The sequence below is a fragment of the Martes martes genome, assembly GCF_963455335.1.
Source record: "Martes martes genome assembly, chromosome: 4".
In the NCBI taxonomy this organism is placed as follows: Eukaryota; Metazoa; Chordata; class Mammalia; order Carnivora; family Mustelidae; genus Martes; species Martes martes.
Window position 1 is genome coordinate 37307062 of NC_137891.1, and position 27503 is coordinate 37334564.

General features: G+C 35.3%; 1 protein-coding gene across 1 annotated transcript in view; it reads right to left on the reverse strand.

Annotated features, from left to right (window-relative positions):
* VPS13B (vacuolar protein sorting 13 homolog B) overlaps positions 1 to 27503 on the reverse strand; it is a 611735-nt gene that overhangs the window by 286578 nt on the left and 297654 nt on the right. Inside the window, exon 19 of the mRNA XM_080801635.1 lies at positions 8051 to 8160. Within this exon, the coding sequence (XP_080657761.1) occupies positions 8051 to 8160 (110 nt within the window). The remainder of the gene's footprint in view (positions 1 to 8050; positions 8161 to 27503) is intronic.

Here is a 27503-nt window from a genome sequence, read left to right on the forward strand (position 1 = left end):
AACAGCTGCTAACTGTAACACAGCTGCGTCTGATGGTAGCTCTGGAGGGGCTGCTCGAGAGCAGTGCAGTCTAACGTTGCTCTCAACAGCACAACACCACATTCTTCAAGATCCAACTTTAAGCCTCACCCAACATTTATTACTTATTTAGTATTAATTCAATTATACAAACATCCCAATCAGAACATAGGTACATTATCTAACAATGCAGCAAATCAATCAAGCCATGAGATAGAGGGGGGAAAAAGGCAAAGTATTTTAAAGTTGCTACTTCAACTGAGTAAAAGGACAAGGAAGCTGATAGTGAGAAAATGGAAAGGTTAAATATATTTGTGGGAAACATCACGATGTATAGTACCTACTTGCATATTAAGAATTTAGTAAAACTCATATTTATAAAATCTGAATAGGAAATTAGTATTTTAAGACCTAGACGAGAAACGTTCGACATATTAAGTTTTGATGTATTTAAAATTCCTCAACTATAAAATATGGGAGTGGAGATGTCTACTTAAAAACCCCTATATGTTCTAGTACTTAGTGATTCCACAATCCCCTGAATTTCTTGGCCATCATTTATAAACCATGTTCAAATTCAAATTAATGTATTAGAGAAAAATTATATTCTGTATAGTGTGATATTTAATTCAAGCAAAATAGCTGGAAGATGGACACCTGAGTGGCTCAGTGGGTTAAGCCTCTGCCTTCAGCTCAAGTCATGATCCCGGGGTCCTGGGATCGAGCCCCGCTCTGGACTCTCTGCTCAACAGGGAGCCCTCCTCCTCTCTGCCTGCCTCTCTGCCTACTTGTGATCTCTCTCTGTCAAATAAATAAATAAAATCTTTAAAAAAAATAGCTGAAAGATGAGATTCATAAGAGCCATAATATTGGTAATACCCAAAAACAAACAAACAAAAAACCCTTCCTTTTGGTGGCTGAAACTGGGTGCATTTTCACAAAGGCAACAATATACTAAAAGCCCTAACAAACCCCCCCTAGCAAGACAGCAGGCTCTGATATGTCTCCTACAGAACTGTATTCCAAATACCTACAACAGTGTCCAAAAGATGCTCCATAAATATTTGCTGAATGATTATTAATACATAAACCACATGTCAGGCATGAAGAGATACTGGATATAGAGTAAAATGATTTGATTTCCTCCACTTTTCTAGAAATATGGCTATTCCAGTCAAAAATATAAAAATAAACAATATTTATTTTTAGCCAGCTTCCATGTTTCTACTAATATGCTTCTACCTTCTGGTACTAGATATTTCCTCAAATATCAGTGTATGCTAGCCTCGGATTTCTCCTATCCTTGATGCATCAATATCCCATGATCTCAAAATACCTAAAAGCTTTTGCTGTTCTTCTCAGAAAACTCTCCCTCTTATTAATTTAATAAATGTAAAAGTATAGGAAATTATAAAGAAAAACAACATCCACATTCTCATTACATCTAATAGTTACGGGCTCTTTACATTTTTATTGTATTTCCTTTTTTTAAAAAAAGAGACCAATTAAGTATTACAGATATGGTTAAAATCCCTCCAACTGCTAACCACCTGCCCATTTCTCCTGGAATCAACCACTATTATGATACTGATATAATCCATGAAATGCATGTTTTAACAACTATCTTTACTTACACACACTCATATACACCACTTATTTCACCATTTATTTATTTCTAAGGGTAGTTTTGGGAAAATGTACATAAATGCTCTCATATTACATATATCCTTGGAAAACTGGTTTTTGCATTAGGTATAATTTGAGACATACATATTAAAACCTATCGTATAATCTCTACTAATAAATTATCATATCATGTGAATACATCATACTTTTTTATCTACTTCCTTACAGTCATTCAAGTTGTCTCCAGTTTTACATGACTGCAATAAATACTGCAGTAAGAGGCTTTTCCATGACTCTTTAGGCTCCTATGAGTATATGTGTTAAAAGCATATCTTTATTAAAAAGTGGGATTTAGGGCTTAGAGGCTATGTCTATTTTCAATTTTTTTTTAATAAACTATAAGGACTAGAATTGTTTTTTTTTAAGATTTTATTCATTTATTTGACAGAGAGAGAGATCACAAGTAGGCAGAGAGGCAGGCACAGAGAGAGGGGGAAGCAGGCTCCCTGCTGAGCAGAGAGTCCGATGTGGGGCTCAATCCTAGAACCCTGAGATCATGACCTGACCCGAGGGCAGAGGCTTAACGCACTGAGCCACCCAGGTGCCCCAATGCCTATTTTCAATTTTACTGGATATTGCCAATTCATCGATTTTCACTCATAACAGTAGTATGAGTTTATCCATTTTCTATTTTTTCACCACTACTGAATATTAGCATTTTTCACCCAATAGAGTTTAAAAAGTAAAGATGAGTAGTCATGAGTGATAATTATTAAAGCTGGATGATACAGTCACAGGGATCAATTACGCTAATCTCTCAATTACCCATGTTTAAAAAAAAGTAAGAATAAAATAGTAGGTTAAGTATATTTTTAAAAGTATATTTTTGAGATATGATGAACCACAGTAAAATAGTAATACTGTGAAGTGCTGGTGAAAATGTAAACTGTAACCAACTGTGGAAGGTAAGTCGCAATATAACAAAGGCTTCAGAATATTTGAAAATATATGCCTTTAACTAATTTTTTTTAAAGATTTTACTTACTTATTTGAGAAAGAGAGAAAAAGGAAGCACAAGTGAGGGGGACAGGGAGAGGGAGAAGCAGACTCCCTGCTGAGCAGGGAGTCTGACCTGGGGCTCAATCCCAGCAACCCAAGGTCACGACCAGCGCCAAAGGCAGACACTTAATTGAATGAGCCACCCAGGCCCCTCAATACATGCCTTTAACTATTAATTACACTTTCAAAAATATATTCTAAGTGAATACTTAAAAAAAAATCCAAAGATTTAGCTATGAAGATATTTATCCCAATATAATTTTAACTCTGGATGAGTAGGGTTATGGGTATTTATTAGTATTACTTTTAAACAAAACTATTATTTTGAACTTGGAAATTTTTAAAATATATATTTACATTTAATTTTAAATAGTTATAATAAAAATAAAATTAAATATAAAAATCTTTAAAGATGGTTGTTATCAATCAAATGAATCGATCTACTTAAGATGCTAGGACAAAAAAAAAGATGCTGGAACATTGTCTGATCTTCAGGGATATCTCTAGCATAACTTGACATAATTGCGTCATTTATAAAATAACCAATGAGAATTTACAGTACAAAAGGATATTATTCAGCCATAAAAAAGAAGTCTTCTCATTTGTGACAATATGGATGGACCAAATAATAATGTAGTTAGGCTAAGTGAAATAAGAGAAAGAAAAATGTCATATTGATTTCACTTATATATGGTATATTAAAAAAAAAAAAAAGACAAACTCATGGGGGCAGTTGAGGTGAATGGGGTCAAAAGGTACAAACTTCCACTTAAAAAACAAATTAAGTCATGAGATGTAATGGACAGCAATATGACTATAGTTAAAAGTACCATATTGTATATTCAAAAATTTGTCAAGAGAGTAGATCTTAAGCTCTCATCAAAAGGAAAAAAATCTGTAGCTGTCTGTAGTGACGGATGTTAACTACTTGTTGTGGTGATAATTTCAAAATACACACAAATATCAAATCACTATGTTGTACACCTGAAAACTAACACATCAATTATTGCACAATTAAAGGAACTTACATCTAAAATATTTCTCAAATGCACCCTGACATTAGTGTCATTGACTGTTAAGGTGGATTTCTATGCAACTGCTGGTAAAGCAGAGATGGTGGAAAGACTAGTTTAGGTGGTTCTGTTTTTTACTGGCCTATTTGCGCTCACAGTGCCCGGATTTTCGTTCTGAGTATCTGATGCATAACAACTGCACAGTAAATGTTCACTTTCATTTTTATTATCTCTGTATTGCCTCTTCCTCGTTAGTTTTATTCAACATTCTGTTAGAGAAAACCTCCTAAAATTCAAATCTCTTTATATTAGGTTCCTATAGTTCTTCTTTACCCTTCTGGATAAAGTTGCAAACACTCTGTATTAAAAAAAAAATCTTTGGGGCGCCTGGGTAGCTCAGTGGGTTAAAGCCTCTGCCTTCAGCTCAGGTCATGATCCCAGGGTCCTGGGATCGAGCCCCACATCGGGCTCCCTGCTCAGTAGGGAGCCTGCTTCCTCCCCTCTATCTCTGCCTGCCTCTCTGCCTACTTGTGATCTCTGTCTATCAAATAAATAAATAAAATCTTAAAAAAAAAAATCTTTACCCCAAACCATAAGATACCTAGGAATAAATCTAACCAAAGAGGCAAAGAATCTATTCTCAGAAAACTATAAAGTACTCATGAAAGAAATTGAGGAAGACACAAAGAAATGGAAAAATATTCCATGCTCATGGATTGGAAGAACAAATATTGTGAAAATGTCTATTCTACCTAAAGCAATCTACACATTTAATGCAATCCCTATCAAAATCCCATCCATCTTTTTTAAAGAAATAGAACAAATAATCCTAAAATTTATATGGAACCAGAAAAGACCTCGAATAGCCAAAGGAATATTGAAAAAGAAAGCCAAAGTCGGTGGCATCACAATTCCAGACTTCAAGCTCTATTACAAAGCTGTCATCATCAAGACAGTATGGTACTGGCACAAAAACAGACATATAGACCAATGGAACAGAATAGAGAGCCCAGAAATAGACCCTCAACTCTATGGTCAACTAATCTTCGACAAAGCAGGAAAGAATATCCAATGAATATCCAACAGCCTCTTCAACAAATGGTGCTGGGAAAATTGGACAGCCACATGCAGAAAAATGAAATTGGACTATTTCCTTACACCACACACGAAAATAGACTCAAAATGGATGAAGGACCTCAATGTGAGAAAGGAATCTATCAAAATCCTTGAGGACAATGCAGGCAGCAACCTCTTTGACCTCAACCGCAGCAACTTCTTCCTAGGAACATCGCCAAAGGCAACAGAAGCAAGGGCAAAAATGAACTATCGGGATTTCATCAAGATCAAAAGCTTTTGCACAGCAAAGGAAACAGTTAACAAAACCAAAAGACAACTGACAGAATGGGAGAAGATATTTGCAAACGACATATCAGATAAAGGGCTAGTATCCAAAATCTATAAAGAGCTTATCAAACTCAATACCCAAAGAACAAATAATCCAGTCAAGAAATGGGCAGAGGACATGAACAGACATTTCTGCAAAGAAGACATCCAGATGGCCAATAGACACATGAAAAAATGCTCCACATCACTCGGCATCAGGGAAATACAAATCAAAACCACAATGAGATACCACCTCACACCAGTCAGAATGGCTAAAATTAACAAGTCAAGAAATGACAGATGCTGGCAAGGATGCGGAGAGAGGGGAACCCTCCTACACTGTTGGTGGGAATGCAAGCTGGTGCAACCACTCTGGAAAACAGTGTGGAGGTTCCTCAAAATACTGAAAATAGAGCTACCCTACGACCCAGCAATTGCACTACTGGGTATATATCCTAAAGATACAAACGTGGTGCTCCGAAGGGGCACGTGCACCCGAATGTTTATAGCAGCAATGTCCACAACAGCCAAACTATGGAAAGAGCCTAGATGTCCATCAACAGATGAATGGATAAAGAAGATGTGGTATATATACACAATGGAATACTATGCAGCCATCAAAAGACATGAAATCTTGCCATTTGCGACGACGTGGATGGAACTAGAGGGTATCATGCTTAGCAAAATAAGTCAATCGGAGAAAGACAACTATCATATGATCTCTTTGATATGAGGAAGTGGAGATGCAAGGCGGGGGGGCGTTGGGAGGAGGTAGGAAAAGAAAAAATGAAAAGATGGGATTGGGAGGGAGACAAACCATAAAAGACTCAATCTCAAGAAACAGACTGAGGGTTGTGGGGGGGAGGGGGGACGGGAGAGGGTGGTGGGTAAATGGACATTGGGGAGGGTATGGGCTATGATGAGTGCTGTGCAATGTGTAAACCTGACGATTCACAGACCTGTACCCCTGGGGATAAAAATACATTATATGTTTATTAAAATAAAAAAATTAAAAAAAATCTTTTATGAATTGGCTTCCAATTCCTACCAGTCTCTATAACAATTGGCTCTAGTCTGGAATCACTGAAGGTTCCTTTCTTACCAAATTAGTGGGATTTTGTTGTTGTTGTTATTGTTTTTCCTCTGCTCACACAGGTCAGTCTAGAACAACCTTCCTGGTCTGGTTTACTGCTGTAATGCTCAACTCAACTGTCTTAATTCCTCCTTTTAACAACCTCATCTGCCTATAAGAACTATTCTTCTTTATCTTTTTCCACATAACCCTATATAGATCTAATATAGCAATTTCTAAAAATGGTATTACTATATTCCTTCATATTCCTAAATACAGTAAATAACTCTAGAGGGAGGGATATACTAAAAATTAACTTTTATTTCTGTAGCCCCAGTATCTAGCACAGTGCCTCATGGTCTCTAACTATTTGATAAAAAAGAACAATGAAACTGGGGAATGGAAGCTGTAGTTTCAAATTAAGACAGGGTGAAGAAAACCCTTTAAAAGATACTCCTTGAGACATGGGTTGAAATATTCAATCCATTTTTGTCTTATTTAATTATAAAATTGTGTATTTTTCTATCACCTGGCTTTAAGTTACTTCAGAGAGGAGAAGGGAGTTGAGGGAAATTGGAAGGGGAGGTGAACCATGAGAGACTATGGACTCTGAAAAACAACCTGAGGGTTTTGAAGGGGCGGGGGTGGGAGGGTGGGGGAACCAGGTGGTGGGTATTAGGGAGGGCACAGATTGCATGGAGCACTGGGTGTGGTGAAAAAACAATGAATACTGTTACGCTGAAAATAAATAAAAAATTTAATTAAAAAAAATTACAGAAAGGAAAAAAAAAAAGTTACTTCAGAGAAAAGATGCAGCACTCACTTTGGCAGCACATATACTAAAACTGGAACAATACAGAGAACATTAGCATGGCCCCTGTGCAAGGATGACAGGCAAATTCATGAATGTTCCCTACTAAAACAAATACCAAGTCATTCCAATTAGAGTACTATAAAATTACAATTAAGTCAATAGGAAAATGCAATGCAAGGTAGCATATATTTGTCCTGAAAAACATTTCGTTCTGCCATTTACTACATGTGACAATATGTAGGTAAATGTCAATAAGCATCAGTTTCTTCATTTTTAAAATGGGAAAAATAAAACCCATCTCTAAGAATTCCATTTAAGCATCATCACATAGAATATTACACTTAAGCATTCCAGGAACTACAATTAGGTACTCTTTACTTTGCAATTTATACCCTTTTAAATAAGCATACAACCCAACTCTTTTATACCAACCATCCCAATACAGGGGTTTGGCACTCAATAAATACTTGTTGAGTAAACCTAAAGATGAAGAGGAAATACAGAGATAATAAAAACAAACGCTAATATTTTCTACGCAATTCTTACACATCAGACACTCAGAACAAACATCTAGGCATTATGAAGGAAAGAAATTCAGTAAAATAGAACTACCTAAATTAGTCTCTCCAGTGTTTCTGCTTTACCAGCAATTGCATAGAAATTCACTTCAATGGTCAAGGAAACAGTAACTTACTGTTTAGAAATGAAAGAACAGAATTGCTTGAAAGGGGTAGAATGGAGGACAAAGGAATTGTGGTACATCCATTTAAAAAATCAATTCCGGGGGTGCCTGGGTGGCTCAGTGGGTTAAGCTTCTGCCTTTGGCTCAGGTCATGATCTCTGGGTCCTGGGATCGAGTCCCACATCAGGCTCTCTGCTCTGCGGAGAGCCTGCTTCCCCCTCTCTCTCTTCCTGCCTCTCTGCCTACTTGTGATTTCTCTCTCTGCGTGTCAAATAAATAAATAAAATCTTTTAAAAAAAATCAATTCCGACAATACATAACTGTAACAAATGACTAAGAAAAAGATTTATTCATTAAGAGAGTAAATTATAAAAATATCTCACCTGCTGCATATGTCTACTGGTTCGTTTCTGTGGCTGATAAATAAGCCAGGTGTATAAGACTGGGTCAATATTAACTGCTACTCCTTGTACACTACAAAGAAGTACAGCACCTAAAAATCAAGATTGTAAAATTGTGTTAATTCCTCCTACAAAATAGTAAGCTTTATATCACTTCACACCAAGTAGGACAGCTGTAATAAAAAAGAAAAGTTAGCAACGGTGGAGAAAAAGATGTGGAGAAATTCCAGCCTCGTATACTGCTCGTGGGAGCATAAAATGATGCAAATACTTTCAAAAACACTTTGGCATTTCCTCAAGAAGCAAAATATACAGTCACAATACGACCCAACAATTTTATTCCTAGGTATGTACCAAGAGAACTAAAATCATATGTCCACTCAAAAGCTTGTACCCAACTTTTCAAAGCAGGATTCATAATAGCAAAACGTGGGAATAACACAAACATGAATGGTTGAATGGATAAGCAAAATGTGGTAGAGCCATATAATGATAAATTATTTGTCCATCACAATGAAGGAAGTACTGGTTCATGCCTACACCATACCTTGAACACACGTTAAGTGAAAGAAGTCAGTCATAGAAAACCACAGACTGCATGATTCCACTTACATGAAATGGCTAGAACAAGCAAAACCACGGAGAAAAAAGGAGGGATTAGAAGATGCCAGTGCTGGGGCACCTGGGTGACTCAGTGGGTTAAAGCCTCTGCCTTCGGCTCAGGTCATGGTCCCAGGGTCCTGGGATCGAGCCCCACATCGGGCTCTCTGCTCAGCAGGGAGCCTGCTTCCCCCTCTCTCTCTGCCTGCCTCTCTGCCTACTTGTGATCTCTCTCTGTCAAATAAATAAATAAAATCTTAAAAAAAAATAATAAAATCTTAAAAAAAAAAAAAAAGAAGAAGATGCCAGTGCTTGGGGTGAGGGGGATGGAAAGTAACTGCTAATAGATACGTGGTTCTTTGGGGAGTGATTAAAATGTTCCAGAATTAGAAAATGGTGATTGTTGCACAACCTTGCAAATATACTAAAAACCATTAAATTATGCACTTTAAAAATAATGAATTTTATGGAAAATGAATTATCTCATTAAAAGCGAATATGTCTACCACATGATTTCACTCATATGTGGAATTTAAGAAACAAAACAGATGAACATAGGGGAAGAGAAGGAAGAATAAAATAAGACAAAACAGAGATGGAGGCAAACTGTAAGACTCCTAATTATAGGAAACAAACTGACATTGCTGGAGGGGAGGGGGGTAGGGAATGGGGTAACTGGTGATGGACATTAAGGAAGGCACTTGATGTAATGAGCACTGGGTGTTATATGCAACCGATGAATCACTGAATTCTATCCCAGAAACTAATTATACAGTATAAGTCAACTAAACTGCATTTACATATAAAAAAAATTTTAAGTGAGTATGTCTTTAATAATAAGAAGCTTTATTTTTTAGGCAAAAAGCAATTTCTATATTGGTCATGAGCATAGAATATTATCTCCCTTTTTTATTTTACAAACTTAATTCACAATGTGAAAGGAAGGATTATTATAACCACTCAATAAACCACTGCAAATTATAGCTTTTAACGTACAGAAGCAAGAGATTTGCCTAGATGAAACACAGGCTAACATTCTGACGTAAAACACAAAGCTGAAGTGTAACAAGTTGCAATTCCATTCTAGCAAAGTATTTAATCCCTCACTGATAAAAAGCAACTCACATCGAACTTAACTAAAGCATAATATCCCACTCATAATTTATGTGCAGGTTATATGCATTCCATGAATACATTTTTGCATTTCTATATATATTTTTTAATAAAATATTATTAGCTCTGTTGGGATATATGGAGTACCAAGTAAGAGGTATTTGTCAATGTTGCTCTCAACTATATCTCCAGTATCTAGAAAAGTAACGGCCATATGGTAGGAACAGAGAGTCGTAATAAAAGGTAGATGAGTTCTTGGATTAGATACGAAAGCCCATTAATTCTATAACATTGCAGATTATTTAAACAATACAATTACTATTAGTACTAACTCCTATGAAAAGTGAACCACACAGAGACAGAGATAGAAAGATGGAGGGGAGTAAGCAAGAGAAAGATCCTCTTTTTAAAGATTTTATTTATTTATTTGACAGACAGAGATCACAAGTAAGCAGAGAGGCAAGTAGAGAGAGAGGGGAAAGCAGGCCTCCCGTCAAGCAGAGAGTCCGATGCGGGGCTCAATCCCAGGACCGTGGGGTCATGACCCAAGCCGAAGGCAGAGGCTTTAACCCACGGTGCCCCGAAATATCCTCTTTTTAAAAACTTTTGCACAGAATTTTCAAATGAGCAAAAATTGTCATATGTATTCCTATTCCACCTTTTGGTGCTTCTGAATATTCAGTGTAGATTCTTGGGCAGCATTCGAAGACAACATAAATTCCACCCACTTGTAACTTCCCAAATGTAACACTTCCCACATGTAACAATGCGTTTGCTCCTGAGCAATGAGTCACTCAAATACATATCAGGAAGGAATGAATAGGAGAAGATAAATATAGGATAACTGGAAAACGGGAGTCATAACTAAAGTCAATTAGAAAATACAATTTAATATATATATTTTTTCCTATAGTAGAATGCATAAGTATTATTAAAATCTTTTAAAGAAATTAACTGCATACTTTTAAATGGAGAGTTTAAAATTCTTATTTAAATTCAAGAATGTATAATTCAATCTTAAAAGTTAAAAGATTTTTCTAAATTCCATATAAAGAAATGAAATTACAGTTAGGTTCAAATTACTGTGAAGTGTTTCCTGCCACATAAGCCCATTGTAATATAATTTGTTTTATAATTAATATCACATATATATTAAAGACACCACAAATAATACATATTTTACAATAAGAAATGTGTTCCACAAAAAGCAACTGCAATAAGAAAGAAGAATGTGGGGTCCAGGAGACAAGAGATCCAATACAGGAGAAAAGTGACAGGAATCCCCAAACAACAACAGTAATTTAGTGACAGGTACGTGAAAAATGTAGTAACAATATTTAAGATACATTTATTATTTATTTTTGAGAGAGAGAGAGAGAGAGCAGTGGAAGGGGCAGAGGGAGAGGGAGAGCGAGGACCCCAAACAGGCTCCATGCTCAGCACAGAGCCGTGCTGAGCTGGATGCAGATCTCCATCTCGTGACCCTGAGCTGAAATCAAGAGTCAAACCCTTAACCAACTGAGCCATCCAGGCCCCCAGAAAAGCAATAAAACACAATTATTAAATACAGGAAAAACACATGCTATAAAGGAAATGATTAATCACAGCATACAATATGACTGTACCATGAATAATATTTTTTTAAAAGTCTTTTTTTTTTTTTTTTAGTAAAAATTCTATTTATTTATTTGACAGAATGAGAGAGAGGGAGAGCCTGAGAGGAGAGAGGGTCGGGGGAGAAGCAGATACACTGCTGAGCAGGGATCCTGATGTGGGACTTGATCCTGGGACTCCAGGATCATGACCTGAGCTGAAGGCAGTCACTTAACCAACTGAGCCACCCAGGCACCACATGAATAATATTTATAAACAGAAATATGTACGTTCTGAAAAAAATAGATGCACTGATTAATCAAACATGATATAACAATTTTGAGAGTAGGTATATATAAGAAGAATGTGAGATGTGAGCAGGACAGAGTGAAAGTTGGCTAAATATCATTTTCCAGAGTAAGACATCAATAAATTTTGCTCTAAAGTGACCAAGAAAGAGCAAGAGAAGCCATATTATTTAAAAATATGGAAGTAAACACCAAAATAATTATTGAAAAGATTTGAGAGGTGTTACCTCTTGAAAAGGGCACATAAAAAAAGAACAGTTGCCATGAGGGAGAATACAATTAGGATTCTCAAACTGGGCTCAAGAGAAAAGAGCGGTAGATGAGACTTCAATTTTCTTGCTGAGGAGTGTCTCTCTAGCCATTAGTAAAAAGCAGAATAAAATTTTCTGTTTGAAAGTCTCCAATTCACTGTCATGTAATCACCACAAATTATGATCTGTAAAGGGTTCTCTTCACCAAAAATCAGCAAGCACTACAGAAAGCAAACCATTGTGAGAGAGTCAGAAAAAGCAACAAACAACAAATTTAGACTTTCAAGTACTGCAGATAGCCAAATACAGAAAATAAACACCTATGTATAAACTATTTAAAATATAAAAGTATGGTATCATGCAGAGTATCAAAAAAGAGAAAGCATCAGGAAAGAACATACTTTAAAGAAAAACAAACTATAAAAATGACATAGTTAATTGTTGGTGTAAAAAATACATTGGGTAGGTTAGACAGATTAGCTATAGCTGAAGAGGAAAAAAAGTGAAATGGGGAAAGCATATGAGCTCATTTAGAATGCATCTAAAACAGAAAAATGAAAAATGGTTATGAAAATCAGGTTAAGAGATAAGAGTACCGAGTAAGAAGATCAAACATGTCCAGAGGGAGATACCAAAAAATGGGGAAGAGGCAATATTATTAAAAACTTAACAGCTGAGAATTTTACAAAATTGTTGAAAGACAATAAGCCTCAAAACAAAAAAACAAAACGAAAAAAAACTCAATAAAACCAAAACATATAAAGCATTTCAAAACTACAATGAGATAGCACCTAACACCTGTGAGAATAACTAAAATCAACAACACAAGAAATAACAGGGTTGGCAAGGATGCGGAAAAAAGGAAGCCTCCTTGCACTGCTCGTGGGAATGCAAACTGGTCTAGCCACTGTGGAAAACAGTACGAAGGATCCTCAAAAAGTTGAAAATAGGGGCGCATGGGTGGCTCAGTGGGTTAAAGTCTCTGCCTCAGCTCAGGTCATGGTCTCAGGGTCCTGGGATCAAGCCCCACATCGGGCTCTCTGTTCAGCAGGGAGCCTGCTTCCCCCTCTCTCAGCCTGCCTCTCTGCCTACTTGTGATTTCTTTCTCTGTCAAATGAATAAATAAAATCTTAAAAAAAAAAGTTGAAAATAGAACAAACTACCCTATGACCCAGGAATTGCACTATGAGGTATTTACCCAAAGCATACAGAAATACTAATTTGAAGGGATACAGGCACCCCGAAGTTTACAGCAGCATTATATACAAAGGGCAAATTGTAGAAACAACCCAAATGTCCACTGATTGATGAATGGATAAAGAAGATATGCACACAATGGAATATTACTCAGCCATAAAAAGGAATGAAATATTGCCATTCGCTAGGGAGCATTATGCTAGGTGAAATAAGACATAGAAAAACAAATACCATATGACTAAATTCAAATGTGGAATTTAAGAAACAAATAACCATTAGGGAAAAAAGAGAGAGAGAGGCAAACCAAGAAACAGACTCTTAACTATAGAAAACAAACTGACAGTTACCAGATGGGAAGTGGGTAAGGGGGTAGGTAAAATAGATGATGGGAATTAAAGGGTTACCTGTGATGAGCACCGGGTGTTGTATGGAATTGTTGAAACACTAAATCGTACACCTGAAACTAATATTAAACTGTATGTTAACTAACTGGAAATTAAATAAAACATAAAAAAAACATAAACATATTTTGTTAAACAAATTAGAAAGAAGCTACAAACACTGAAGGGAAAAGAAGATTTTTTTTAAAAAGCACCCTGAACAACAAGAATGATCATTTGGGGATTAAAAGCACAGACAATCAACTTCTCAGCAAAAAAAAAAATGGAATTGAGTATATGATTTTACTTCAAAATTTACATGTGTTATATATGTTCTTTTGTATGTACAAAGTGTTCTGTTTAAAAGATAATGAAGAAAACACAGAAATTACATGTATTTTTAAAAACGAATATATCAGGATAAGTCTGTTCTAATATTATGCATCTCAAGTACAAGGCACACACAAACTTTTTTTATTTTTTTTGGGGTGGGGAGAAATCATTTTTTATTATTTATTAACATTAACTACAATGTGATATGCATCACAGAGATTCTATCAAGAGATGCAAAGACAAAGAAATCTCACCCTTTTTCATAGCCATGTAGACAAAACTCACTACATACATATTCTCAAGATAAACACAAACTTTTTTTAATTATGATGAAAAATACACCCACAAACCCTATACAAACAAAGCAGTTTATAAATTTAATAGTATGACAACTTCAAAGGACAAAAATAAATTAGAAAATTACAGACATTCTCAATATTGGGCAAGTTATTGTAAAAGTCCTTTCAGCTGTGTCAAAAATTAAATGTGTTGGGTAAATTTTTCAAAAAACTTTCTCAGTGAATTAGTAGCATTCCTTTTTAATTGAGAAAGGGAAAGGAAAACAAATGCATCAAATAAATATTTTCATGTGAAAACTAACCTTAAAAGCCTTATTTTATTATAAAGAAGTTAAAATACTTCAACAAATATTCATGAAAGTTATATGATTACATTTTATCAGAGATGACTGAATGACACATAGCCAGACTGGACCTCTGTGAATGTTAAATAGGTGATAAAAAAGAATAATCTATTAATTTGATATCAAATTAGTTGAAATTATAGAGAAAAAGTTCTTTTAAATTTAAAGGGATATTTTCATATTACACTCAATTCATGAGACTTCACCTTTAAAAATAACACACAAGTTCTGACATGTAAGCACACAGACAACTAGTCTGATTCTGAGTTTACTCAGAACAGATTCCTCATAAATCACTAAAACTTGGCAATATACTATTCTGTTTAATTTTAGCCTGGGAGACAACTAATAAGAAAGTGTGCTTTATTTCTCTGCTCACTGCCAAAAACGGCTCCTTTACGCACATTCCACCCAGACTTCACAAATTAGTTAAACCAAGGCACCACTGTCATTTCAGTTACATCCTAAGCTGAAAATGAAATGAAAATGAAAAAAAGTGAGAGACCAAAGGTGCATAGAATTACAATTAAATATACATGCTTCTTGTCAGCTATAGAAACTCTGTCAAGCCAATGAGATGGTCTTGTGAAATATTGAGGTATAAAAGTGGGCAAGTACCCTGCATTTTATGTTAAACCAATGAATGAGACAAAAACGCAGACATATTCATCTTCATCTAAGCTTCAGTGGCTAAAACTCACTATTTTTCTATTACATAGCTATAGTAAATTAAGGGCATTTTAGATTCACACAGCTCTTAAGAAATTATTTGCTGCTTTAATTTTTAAGAATAATTTCAAGAATTTTAGCCTGTTAAGTAAACAAAAAAGAAAGAATCAAAAACATGGGTGGAGAATAAAGGCAAGATAGAGTAATCACAGGCAAGAAATGACAGAGCAGGGATGAGCTGCCAACCATGGGTAACTTTAGCCAAGGTAATTGTCAACTTTAGTGTAAATGAATCATAAGACTTTTAGGTATGTGAATACGGTAGCTCATGTTACTTAATTAAAAATTATCATGCTTTCCCATAGGATATAGAAAATCACAGGAGAACCCTATTCCATCATAACAAAAACAAGCCATACAATGCTTTTCAACTTATCAAAGCTTTTCAACATCCATCATACAGCAGGGTTTGCAAAGAAACCTAATGAACAAAAATCCTAAAAGTGAAAGGCCCTAGGCAGGAAGAAATGAATAGTGGCTTTCATTCTTAGCAGAAATTGGCAGAAACTCCAACTTTGCAGAAGTTGGAGAAGAAACATGTTGTTAAGAAAACAAGAGAAATGTTAAATGTTTAAAGATGAGTTTGGGGACTGGCACGACAATTTAGAATCCCTGAGAATACCAGACACAAGAGGAGTGTACCCACCTGACATCTCTTTTCAACAAACCTCCACCAAATACTCATGAGAATGGCAGGGCACAGGACTGGAGAATGAGGAAGACCCCAGTAAAATGCAAGCACATGGAGCCTGATGACTTCTGAGAGCAGAGAAGGAAACTAAAGGAAATCCCACAGTCGTTGTGAACTTTTCAGTGAGCACCAACCAGGGCTATCTGTGACTAGGAGAAGAAAAGAGGAACTAAGATAGATCCCCCTGTAAGCAAATAATAACAAGCAAACAAGGCAAGTTAGGTCTGCGCATAGGTAAGAACTGAGAGCAAAATCACAAACCATACTGAAAGGAAGATTCTGATCCTGCTCTCAAAAATGTGAAGCCTACGGTGAACTCAACATAAGTAAAGCAAGAACCAGACCCATGTCACCTAGAGAAGAAAAACAAAGATCATAAGGCATAGAGAATATAGTCAATACTATTTTAGTAATGTTATATGGTGACAGACAGAAACTACACTTAACATGGTAAGCATGATATAATGTACACAATTGTTGAACCACTATGTCATGAACCTGTAAATAACAATATTTGTCAACTATACTTCAATAATAAAAACTAAAAAATAAAGAGAAAGAAAAAAAAGAAAGCAAAAGCCAGCCACAATTCAACTATACTAATTATGTTACAGAAGAAGAATGTTCTTTTATGGGCATAAACATTTTTCTACCATAGGCATTATTATTCCTTTTTATATACAACTTTTGGCATTCATTTAAAAAAATATGAAGCACAGTAATAGAAAAAGAAATAACTCATTATCAAAAAAGAAAACAGTCAATAGCCTAAGTTCAAAAGGGAGCATAAATACTGAAATTATGAAAGATTTTAAAACAACTCTGATAAACATGTTAAAGAATATAGTAAAGAAGGTAGATAGTATGCATGAACCAAAGAAGAACTGCAGTAGAGAGAGAAATTATGAAAAAGCAATAAACGGAAATGTTAGGATTTAAAATGTTAATATTGGGGGCACCTGGGTGGCTCAGTGGGTTAAAGCCTCTGCCTTCAGCTCAGGCCATGATCTCAGGGTCCTGGGATCGAGCCCCACATCAGGCTCTCTGCTCAGCAGGGAGCCTGCTTCCCCCTCTCTCTCTCTCTGCCTGCCTCTCTGCATACTTGTGATCTCTCTGTCAAATGAATAAATAAAATCTTTAAAAAAAAATAAAATGTAATATTGGAAGTGAAGAATTCTTTGAAAATTTATTTTCAAAACTTATAAACAATATCAACTGACAGATTAAAAGAAAAAATTAGGCAAACTCCAAGAGGAATAATTAAAAAGAAAAACAGATCTAGCCACATCACGATCAAACTGCAGGAAACCAAAGCCAGAAAAAAATTTTTGAAGTCACTCAGGAAAAAATAAATATATAAGGGAACTATGATTAAGGATAACTCCTCATGAGGAATAATGCCGATATAAAGACAATGGAATAGTATCTTTAAAGTGCCAAAATAAGAAAAGACAACCTAAGTTTATATACCTGCTGGACATACGCTTTAAAAATGAAGACAAAACAAAAACAATGAAAACAATTTGTCTTCTAAAAACCTGCACTACTAGAAATCAAGAGAAATGCTTTAGAATGAAAGGTAATATACCAGACAGAATTTCAATTCTAGAAAAGGAATGAAGAACACCAGAAAGATTAAATATGTAAATAAAGAGTACATTAAAAATATGGTATTTTTATTTATATATACAGTTACAGTTATATTTATATACAGACACACATGCAATATATATATATTTGTATGTATATATAAATATATATATTTAAATCTCCTTTAAAACACTCGTGACTATTTAGAGTATGAATAATAACAATGCAATATGGGGTTCAATTACACAAAGAACTAAAATATATGCCCATACAGCAGAAACAACAGGATGGTGGTAACTTGGAAGTAAAACAATGTAATTAGTCATTTGTCTTATTTTTCAGTTTATTGTAGATTCTGTCACTGTCCTCTAAACTTCCCAATTTTACCGTTAAGTCTAATTCACAGCATATAAAAATATTTATCTTTTAAAGATTTTATTTACTTATTTGAGAGAGAGAGCACGAGCAGGGAGGAGGGGTAGAGGGAAAGGGAGAAGCAGGCTCCACTGAGCAGGGAGCCCGGTATGGCACTCAATCCCAGGACCTTGGGATTATGACCTAAGCCGAAGGTAGCTGTTTAACCAACTAAGCCACCCAGCTGCCCATAAAAATATTTATTAAGCACTTATGTATGTATGCATGTATGTATGTACTTTCTTCTTTCCATTTATCCAAATTTCATGTACCCTTTGATTCAAATTAGCTTCCACCATTAAGACTTCCTACTACCACTGGTCTTTCCATTCTCTGGCCAAGTACAACAATGAGAATATAGAGCTCATTTCAGCCACTGACTCAATTCAGCTTTCTCAGTAAATAAGAATGTCAGGGGCACCTGGGTGGCTCAGTGGGTTAAAGCCTCTGCCTTCGGTTTGGGTCATGGTCCCAGGGTCCTGGGATCGAGCCCGGCATCGGGCTCTCTGCTTGGCGGGGAGCCTGCTTCCTCCTCTCTCTCTGCCTGCCTCTCTGCCTACTTGTGGTCTCTGTCTGTCAAATAAATAAATAAATCTTTAAAAAAAAAAATAAGAATCTCGTCATTTCAGAACAAGGATGACAGGGGAGGTTATGAGTGCTTTAGACAACAGCCTAATGTGTGAAATACTGACACATGCTCACTTTGCAACATGAAGAAGCTATCTGTATTCCTTGGTCATAAATTGAAAGGGAGACAGCTCATCCTATTGCATGTTTTTCTTCAGTCCAGTTCAGGTGCAGAGAATGCAGAAGAATTGGAATCATCAAGACTGTATGTGTGTTCTATTTTTCCTATAATAAAATGTGTTTGTTCTTTTCCATTCTCTCCAGATCAAATGTTAGTCAATTTTATCAGACATTAAGTTAATAACTGGCCTCCTTCTACCTGACTCGTGTGTCTTATTTCTCAATTGGCAAAGAATACACAAATGAGATTTAATAGTAATCTCAAACTGTGTCAGCAACTAATAATTGGTGGTATTTCAAAGTTTTCTCCTCTACCTTCACATTCGAGACATAAAACTCTAAAACCATAAAGAGATATATATATATATGTATCAAACAACAAGAGCATTTTTCACAGAACTAGAACAAATAATCCTAAAATTTGCATGGAACCACAAAATGCCCTGACTGTGTGGAACCACAAAAGACCCTAAACTGTCAGAGCATCACAATTCCAGACTTCAAGTTATATTACAAAGCTGCAGTAATCAAAACAGTATGATATTGTTTTGGGCACAAAAATAGACACATAGATTAATGGAACAGAATAGAAAGTCCAAAAGAAAACCCACAATTATATGGTCAATTAATCTTTAACAAAGCAGGAAAGAGTATCCAATGGAAAAAAGAGAGTCTCTTCAAAAAATGGTTTTGGAATAACTGGACAGCAACATGCAAAAGAAGGAAACTAGACCACTTTACTACATCATACACAAAAATAAATTCAGAAATTTCAAAATGGATTAGAGACCTAAAAGTTAGATCTGAAACCATAAAACTCCTAGGAAAGAGCACAAACATTAATTTCTCTGAATCAGCCATAGCAACAATTTTCTAGATATCTATCCTGAGGTAAGGGAAACAAAAGCAAAAATAAACTATTGGTACTACAAAATAAAAATATTCTGCATAGCAAAGGAAACAATCAACAAAACTAAAAGGCTGCCTACAGAATGAGAGAAGATATTTGCAGATGAAATATCTGATAAAGGGTTAGAATCCAAAATATATAAAGAACTTAAAAAACTCAACACTCAAAAAACAAATAATCCAATTAAAAATGGGCAAAGGGTATTTCTCCAAAGAAGATATTTCTCCAAAGAAGACATCCAGATGGCCAACAGACACATGAAAAGATGCTCATCATCACTTATCATCAGGGAAATGTAAATCAAAGTATAATGAGATATTACCTCATACTTGTCAGAATGGCTAAAATCAACAGCTCAAGACATGATAAATACTGACGAGGATGTAGAGGAAAAAGGAACCCTCATACACTGTTGGTGGGAATGCAAACTGTTACAGCCACTGTGGCAAACAGTATGGAGGTTCCTCAGAAGGTTAAAATAGAACTATCCTGTGATCCAATAATCGCACTACTGAGTATGTGCCCAAAGAACATAAAAACATTAATTTTTTTAAAAATTCAAAGTGTACATGTACCCCTGTTTATAGGAGCATTATCTACAATAGCTAAGACATGCAAGCAGCCTAAGTGTCCCCCAGTTGATGAACAGATAAAGAAAATGTGGTACATATACATACAAGAGAGTGTTATTGAGCCATTAAAAAAATAAAATCTTGCCATGTGCAATGACATAGATGGAGTTAGAGTATAATGCTAAGCGAAATAAGTCAAAGACAAATACCATATGATTTCACTCATGTGTAGAATTTAAGAAACAAAACAAAGGAGCAAAGGACAAAAGAGAGAGATTGAGAAACCAAGAAAGAGAGAACAAACTGATGGTTACCAGAGGGGTAGTCCATAGGGGGATGGGTTAAATAGGTGATGGGGATTAAGGAGTGAGAGCACTTGTCATGATGAGTCCTAGGTGATTAAAATAAAAACTTAAAGGTGCCTGAGTGGCTCAGTTGGTTAAGTGACAGCCTTCAGCTCAGGTAATGATCCCAGAATTCCAGAATCAAGTCCCTCATCAGGCTCCCAGCTCCACGGGAGTCTGCTTCTCCCTCTGACATTCTCTCCTCTCATGCACTCACTCACTCTCTCTCAAATAAGTAAATAAAATCTTTAAAAAAATAAAATAAAAACTTGAAACATAAAATAAAATAAATAAAGTGAAAAAAGCTAAATGCAGACACAAGTAAACTGCACAGAATTTTCAGGTATTACATACATGTGTATGTAGGTTTAAACATAAAATATATAATATACATGTTTAATTAAACATAAAATAGTGTCTGAATATATGTGTGGCAATACACAAGTAATGATTTATATTCTAAAACCAAAAAACTACACCAACACTTTTCCTGGTCAGCTTTGAATTTCAACAAAAACTTTGGTTCATAGAAGAAACAGAAGCCAAAATTTGGTTCACCACAAGTAAAATCATTTGGAAAATTATCAGATCTCATAAAAGTCTCTCATTTATCTGCAGTTTGGTACTGTCCTTTATTCAGGATTTTCCTCATGTAGAATCCCATCACAGTGATCCTGCACCAATCAGTATGAACAAATCTACAATCCTAAAAATAAACAGTAACTTTTTAAAACCAATTCTTCAATTTAAACTTAACTTAGTCTTACAGAATAATATAATCAAACTATAGATTATAAATCGATAGAATTATAAAATTTATCATCATACACCTCAGCAAAATCTCTTTTATTGTCCAATATTATGATAGTTTGATTAATTTCAAGTATTCCTTCATCTTTTATAAACAGACCCAAAACTCCAATATATATCTTAATTGTATTAGCATATAATAAATAGCTTGAAACTATGACCAATATAAAGCCAATATAAACATGATAATTACCTTTTGACTTAATGAAGTATAAAACATGAATTGAGGTATAATAATTTGGAATAAAAGAGTATTCGTATGGTTTAATAATTTAAAACCAATACCAATATCTCTGATCATTGTTTAATTCTAAATACTTAATATATATTTTACTGATTTAGCATTTTAATTTGGCTGATTATAGGAAGTTATTGACATCTGGCTTGAATTTTAAGCAAAGAGAGTAAAAGAGCATATTGTTGTATTTCCTTTTATAGATTCTAGCAAGAAGCTTAATAAATGCTTGTTATTGGGGTGCCTGGGTGGATCAATCAGTTAAGTGTCTAACTCTTGGTTTTGGCTCAGGTCATAATCTCAGTCCTGCATTGGGTTCCACGCTCAGCAGGGAGCCTGCTTTTCTCCCTCTGCTCCTACCTGCCCCCAACTCACGTGCTCTCCTGCTCTTTCCCCAATAAGTAAATAAATAAATAAACACTTTAAAAAGAAATAAATACATGCTTGTTACTACAATGATTATTAAAATGAACTGGAAGAATCTTCAGAGTCATCCACCCTAGGTGGTGTCAGTAGCTTTTAAGTTCCATGTACCAGTAGAAGTTGGAAAGGACTCTTGAAATCATGGTAGTAGTCAACAAACTAGCTCTGAGATAGCATGTACATTTTGATTTAATTATGAAATCCTTGAATACTAAAAATTTTATTTATAATAATAAATCTTAACTTGGAAATTAAAAGCAATGCTTTTCTTGATCAAGACCAGATAAGCATGTATTTTCTGGGTACTTAACATCATTGCCTCTCATTTCATCTAAAATCTCATTGCATAAATCATAAGATAAATTTCTAGCATTTCAAAGACTCAGATACAGCCCTCTATTTCATCAGCCATCCTTTTCCAGCCAAGTTATTTCTTTCAATTTCTCAGAAATTCAAGCTGCTTTTTAAATACAAGAACTGTAGGATCACCAAGTCCTACCAATAAAAAAAAATTTAGTAAATTTTTTTCCTGTATGTATCAAAACCAACCACAAAAAAATTCCCCAATATTTGTTTCACTAAGTAACAGATTAAAAATGACTTTTCCCCCTAATTTAAATTATCTTGGGGAGGGTGGGTGAGGAGGGGCTCCTGATGGCTAAGGGAAAAATTAATGTGTATGTTTTAACTTAGACTACCTACTATTTTCCAAATATACTCAAGAGCACTTGATGGTTATTTAGAATCTTATTCTATTTACACCACGTAGAACACCATAAAGAATAGCAGGTCTCTGAAACATGCCAATGCTTTATTCTACCAGACCATTGTTGGTTCCAGTTTTTACATCTGTAATATAGGCATAAAACACTTCAAGATACATGTAAATTTGTCCTAGAGGAGAATACAGGCATCAACCTCTTTGACCTCAGCCACAGCAACTTCTTGCTAGACACGTCTCCAAAATCAAGGGAAATAAAAGCAAAAATGAACTGTTGGGACTTCATCAGAATAAAAAGCTTTGGAACAGCAAAGGAAATAGTCAACAAAAGTAAAAGGCAATCTACAGAATGGGAGAAGATATTTGCAAATGACATATCAAATAAGGGACTAGCATCCAAAATCTATGAAGAACTTAACCAAATTCAACACCAAAAAAACCCCCCAAAAATCCAATCAAGAAATGAGCAGAAGACAAACCATAAAAGACTCAATCTCAAGAAACAGACTGAGGGTTGCGGGGGGGAAGGGGGATGGGAGAGGGTGGTGGGGAAATGGACATTGGGGAGGGTATGTGCTATGATGAGTGCTGTGAAATGTGTAAACCAGACGATTCACAGACCTGTACCCCTGGGGATAAAAATACATTATATGTTTATTAAAATAAAAAAAATTAAAAAAAAAAAAAAAAGAAATGAGCAGAAGACATGAACAGACAACAGACATTTCTCCAAAGAAGTACAAATGGCTAACAAACACATGAAAAAAAATGCTGAACATCACTCATCATCAGGGAATACAAATCAAAACTAAAATGAGATACCACCTCACACCAGTCAGAATGGATAAAATTAACAACTCAGGAAACAAGAGACCTTGGTGAGGATGTGGAGAAAGGGGAACCCTTTTACACTGTTAGTGGGAATGCAAGCTGGTGCGGTCACTCTGGAAAACAGTATGTAGGTTCCTCAAAAAGTTGAAAAATAAAACTACCCTATGACCCAGCAATTGGACTACAAGGAATTTACCCAAAGGACACAAACAGAGTAATTCAAAGGGGCACCTGCACCCCAGTGTTTATAGCAGCAATGTCCACAATAGCCAAACTATGGAAAGAGCCCAGACATCCAATGAAAGATGAATGGATAAAGATGATGTAGTATATATACACATGATGGAATATTACTCAGCCACCAAAAAGGATGAGATCTTGCCATTTGCAATGTTGGGGATGGAACTAGAGAGTATTAGGCTAAGTGAAATAAGTCAGAAAAAGACAAATACCATACGATTTCACTCATGTGTGGAATTTATGAAACTAAACAGATGAACACACAGGAAGGGAATGAAAAATAAAACAAGACGAAACCAGAGAGGGAGACAAACCTCTTAAGTTGAAGAAACAAACTGAGTATTGTTGGAGGGGACGTGGTTGGGGGGTTGGAGTAAATGGGTGATGGACATTAAGGAGGGCACTTGATGTAATGAGCACTGGGTGTTATATGCAACTGATGACTCACTAAATTCTACCTCTGAAACTAATAATAAGAAAAAAAAAAGATACATGTAAATTTGAAGAGCAGGCAACAGTAAGCCTTACACAGAGGTTGTAAGGTTACAAAGCTTACCTGGTTGTGAGGATTAGTAACAAAATTAGAGTTCAGGTTTCTGAACAACACTGCGGTATTAAATCAAATCTATCCTTGCAACCATTCAAAGAGTATTTTAGATGTCATTACCATTTGGGTAGTCTAAATTGGATTACAGTCTTCTGGAACATCAAAGATTAATATGGAACAGGTATAAAAAATATAGAACACAAAGAAAATTAATAAATTATTGCTATAGATATTAAAACCAATCACAATTGTAAAGCATATTAATTTCAAACTACCTTATTACTTTCAAACACAAAAACAGAGCTTTGAGTGGTATGATTTAAGAGTATTATAAAGTTTGCAAAATTTACTTAATTCTACAACTCCTAGGCATACAATAAAGGGTTAAATCTAAATACTGGCAAGGATATGGTATAACTGATAGCTCAGGCTTCAATTCACAGATAATGAGATATTTTTATATAATTTTTAAGTAAAGTATTTTGGAAAACAGCCATGCCTATTTATGTACATATTGTCTATGGCTGCTTTTGCACTAAAACAGGAGAACTAAGTTGTTGCTAGAGACATCATATGGCCTATAAATCTAAAATATGCACTATCTAGGCCCTTAAGAAAAAGTTTCCCAAACTCCAGTAACACTGTTGGTCATAGTTTAAATTACAGTTGTGCATACGAATTTAGTAATAAAAACTCAGTACCTTTTTTTTTGTTAAGATCCTATTTATTTATTTATTTATTTGACAGAGAGAGAGAGAGAGACAGCGAGAGAGGGAACACAAGCACGGGGAGTGGGAGAGGGAGGAGCAAGCTTCCCACTGAGCAGGGAGCCCAATGTGAGGCTCTATCCCAGGACCCAGGGATCATGACCCAAGCTGAAGGCAGATGCTTAATGACTGAGCCACTCAGGCACCCCAACTTAGTACCTTCTAACTAATTATTTCTATTTCCAGAAATCTATGCTAGGGAAATATAGGAATTGATTAATACTAAGAATTCCATATATAGTTATTTTTAATGAAAATATCTGTAACAATCTATATCTCCAAAAATGAGAAATGGTTAAGCTAACTCTGATGTAGTCAAGTGACAAAACAGTACATAGTGTAATCTTTAAAATCATGGATATGAAGACTATGTGATAATGGAAACATTCTTACAACATAAATTTTAAATGCAATATTTAATAATAGGTAAAATAAACTGGGATAAAACTAGAAGAATATATGTAAAAAACTTTTATAGTTTGTGATTGGGTGATGAGTTAATATTTTTCTTTTACTTTCTAGATTTGTTTTTTAACTTTCCATTCTACTTACTGAAGATTTAATTACTTTTACAGTAACAATTTAAAACAGTGTACCTAAACATCTACAGACCTCATGTGTTTAGGTGATAAAGCAGATTTTGGTTACTTCTCTGCTTAAATAATGCCTTCCCAGCCCCCTCGCATTAAGTCTAAACAACATAACCTACGAGTCATACCCAATCTCTCACCTCCTGATAGTAAGTATATGCAAGCTATCCTTGAACGCATCAAATTCTTCACGGTCCCTTCAGTCATCTCTGTTAACTGCAGGGAGGCTTGTCTCTAATAACCTATCAAATTAAGGTTTCCCACAGTATTTTTTCATCAGAGTATAATTGTTTCTTTTTAACATTTATATAAGTTTTTGTTTACTCATTATCTACCTCCTCAGATGGAATGTAATCTTGTGAGATCAGAGACCATCTCTACTGTTTACATATATCCAAAGCTAAGGGCAGTGTTTGGGACATAGAAAATACTGAATTTAATGAATGAACATATGATAAATTATTACATTTATCTTTAATCTTTCAAGCACTTATTATAAAATGTAACTTCATTTCATCCAGAAGCAATTACTTGAAAATATGCTTCAAATCAAACTTTACTCCAAATACCACTTAATTTAAGACACAGTTTTGATTACTGATAATAAATAGAACCGTCTCCTGGCCTGGTTTCCAATATTCCAATGTGACACTATCTTTGTGTTAAGCCTTTTATCTGATTATATAAATAATATAGGATAATTAGAGATATTCTATAGTCGACAAAAATGTAGAAAGAAAATATTTTTAATCAGTATTAACAGTTTGGTGTAGATAAGAAACCTAGTATTTGAGAATTTAAACCCCAGTTGTTTCAACATGTCTACATTGTCGCCACATGAAGCAGATATCCAAGAACAAATGTATTTTCTAAAATCATAACTGGCATCACATTCTATAAACATTTCCTAATGTTTTATGGTAAGTCTTTTCTTGTGTTCATTTTAATAGATAGCTGTTATTTTTTATTTTCCAGCATTCCTTTCCCCTTAAATACCTCTAATTCTTATTTGAACCTAAACCGTCTCTTATTCCAGTAGTTGCAGTGGGGACCAGCCCTACATGGGCTCCTACCAACTCCAAGGTAATCTGATAGAGCCCAGACATCTAACATGTCCCTTACCTCTGGAATCATGGCCCCTCCGTCCCAGCTGACTCTTAAGATACAGATCAGTGCACTACCTCACTCAGTGTGCACAAACATATGCACCAGTTGGAAGAGTAACAAAGATAGTACCCTGCAGAGTAGAACCTTTATCAGTGCAATATGGTAGACTTTGGAAAAAGTTTTTCCAGAAAGAACTGTATTGGGAAGTAGTGTAGATGATTAGATACTTCTTGTATAGCTCACTCTCCTTTCCTGATTTATAACCTTAATCCTGGGACTAGAATCCCTCATAATGGAAACATGGACCTTTCTCTTGGGCTCTGATTTTTGCAAGAGACTTTTTCCAAGGCTGCTTCTGGCAAAAGCTCTCTAGTCCTCTTTGGGGAATTCTCACACCTTCTCCCCTGAAATCACATATAGTTTAATGGGGTTATCAATCAAGGTGTTATGTATTGCCCCGCCTGAAGAATACCCACGTGACTGAAAGCAGGTATCTTAAACTGATCTTAATGTGCCTATTTAAAATAAGTATTTCATTTTACTTCATGAATATAATTTAACAAAACCCCTCTTGAAAAATGAAACAGATGAAACCAGTGAGGGAGACAAACCTTAAGAGACTCTTGGTCTCAAAACAAACTGAGGGTTGCTAGAGTGGATCCGGGTGGGAGGGATGGGGTGGTGGGGTGATGGACACTGAGGAGGGTACGTGCTATGGTGAGTGCAGTGAATTGTGTAAGACTGATGCC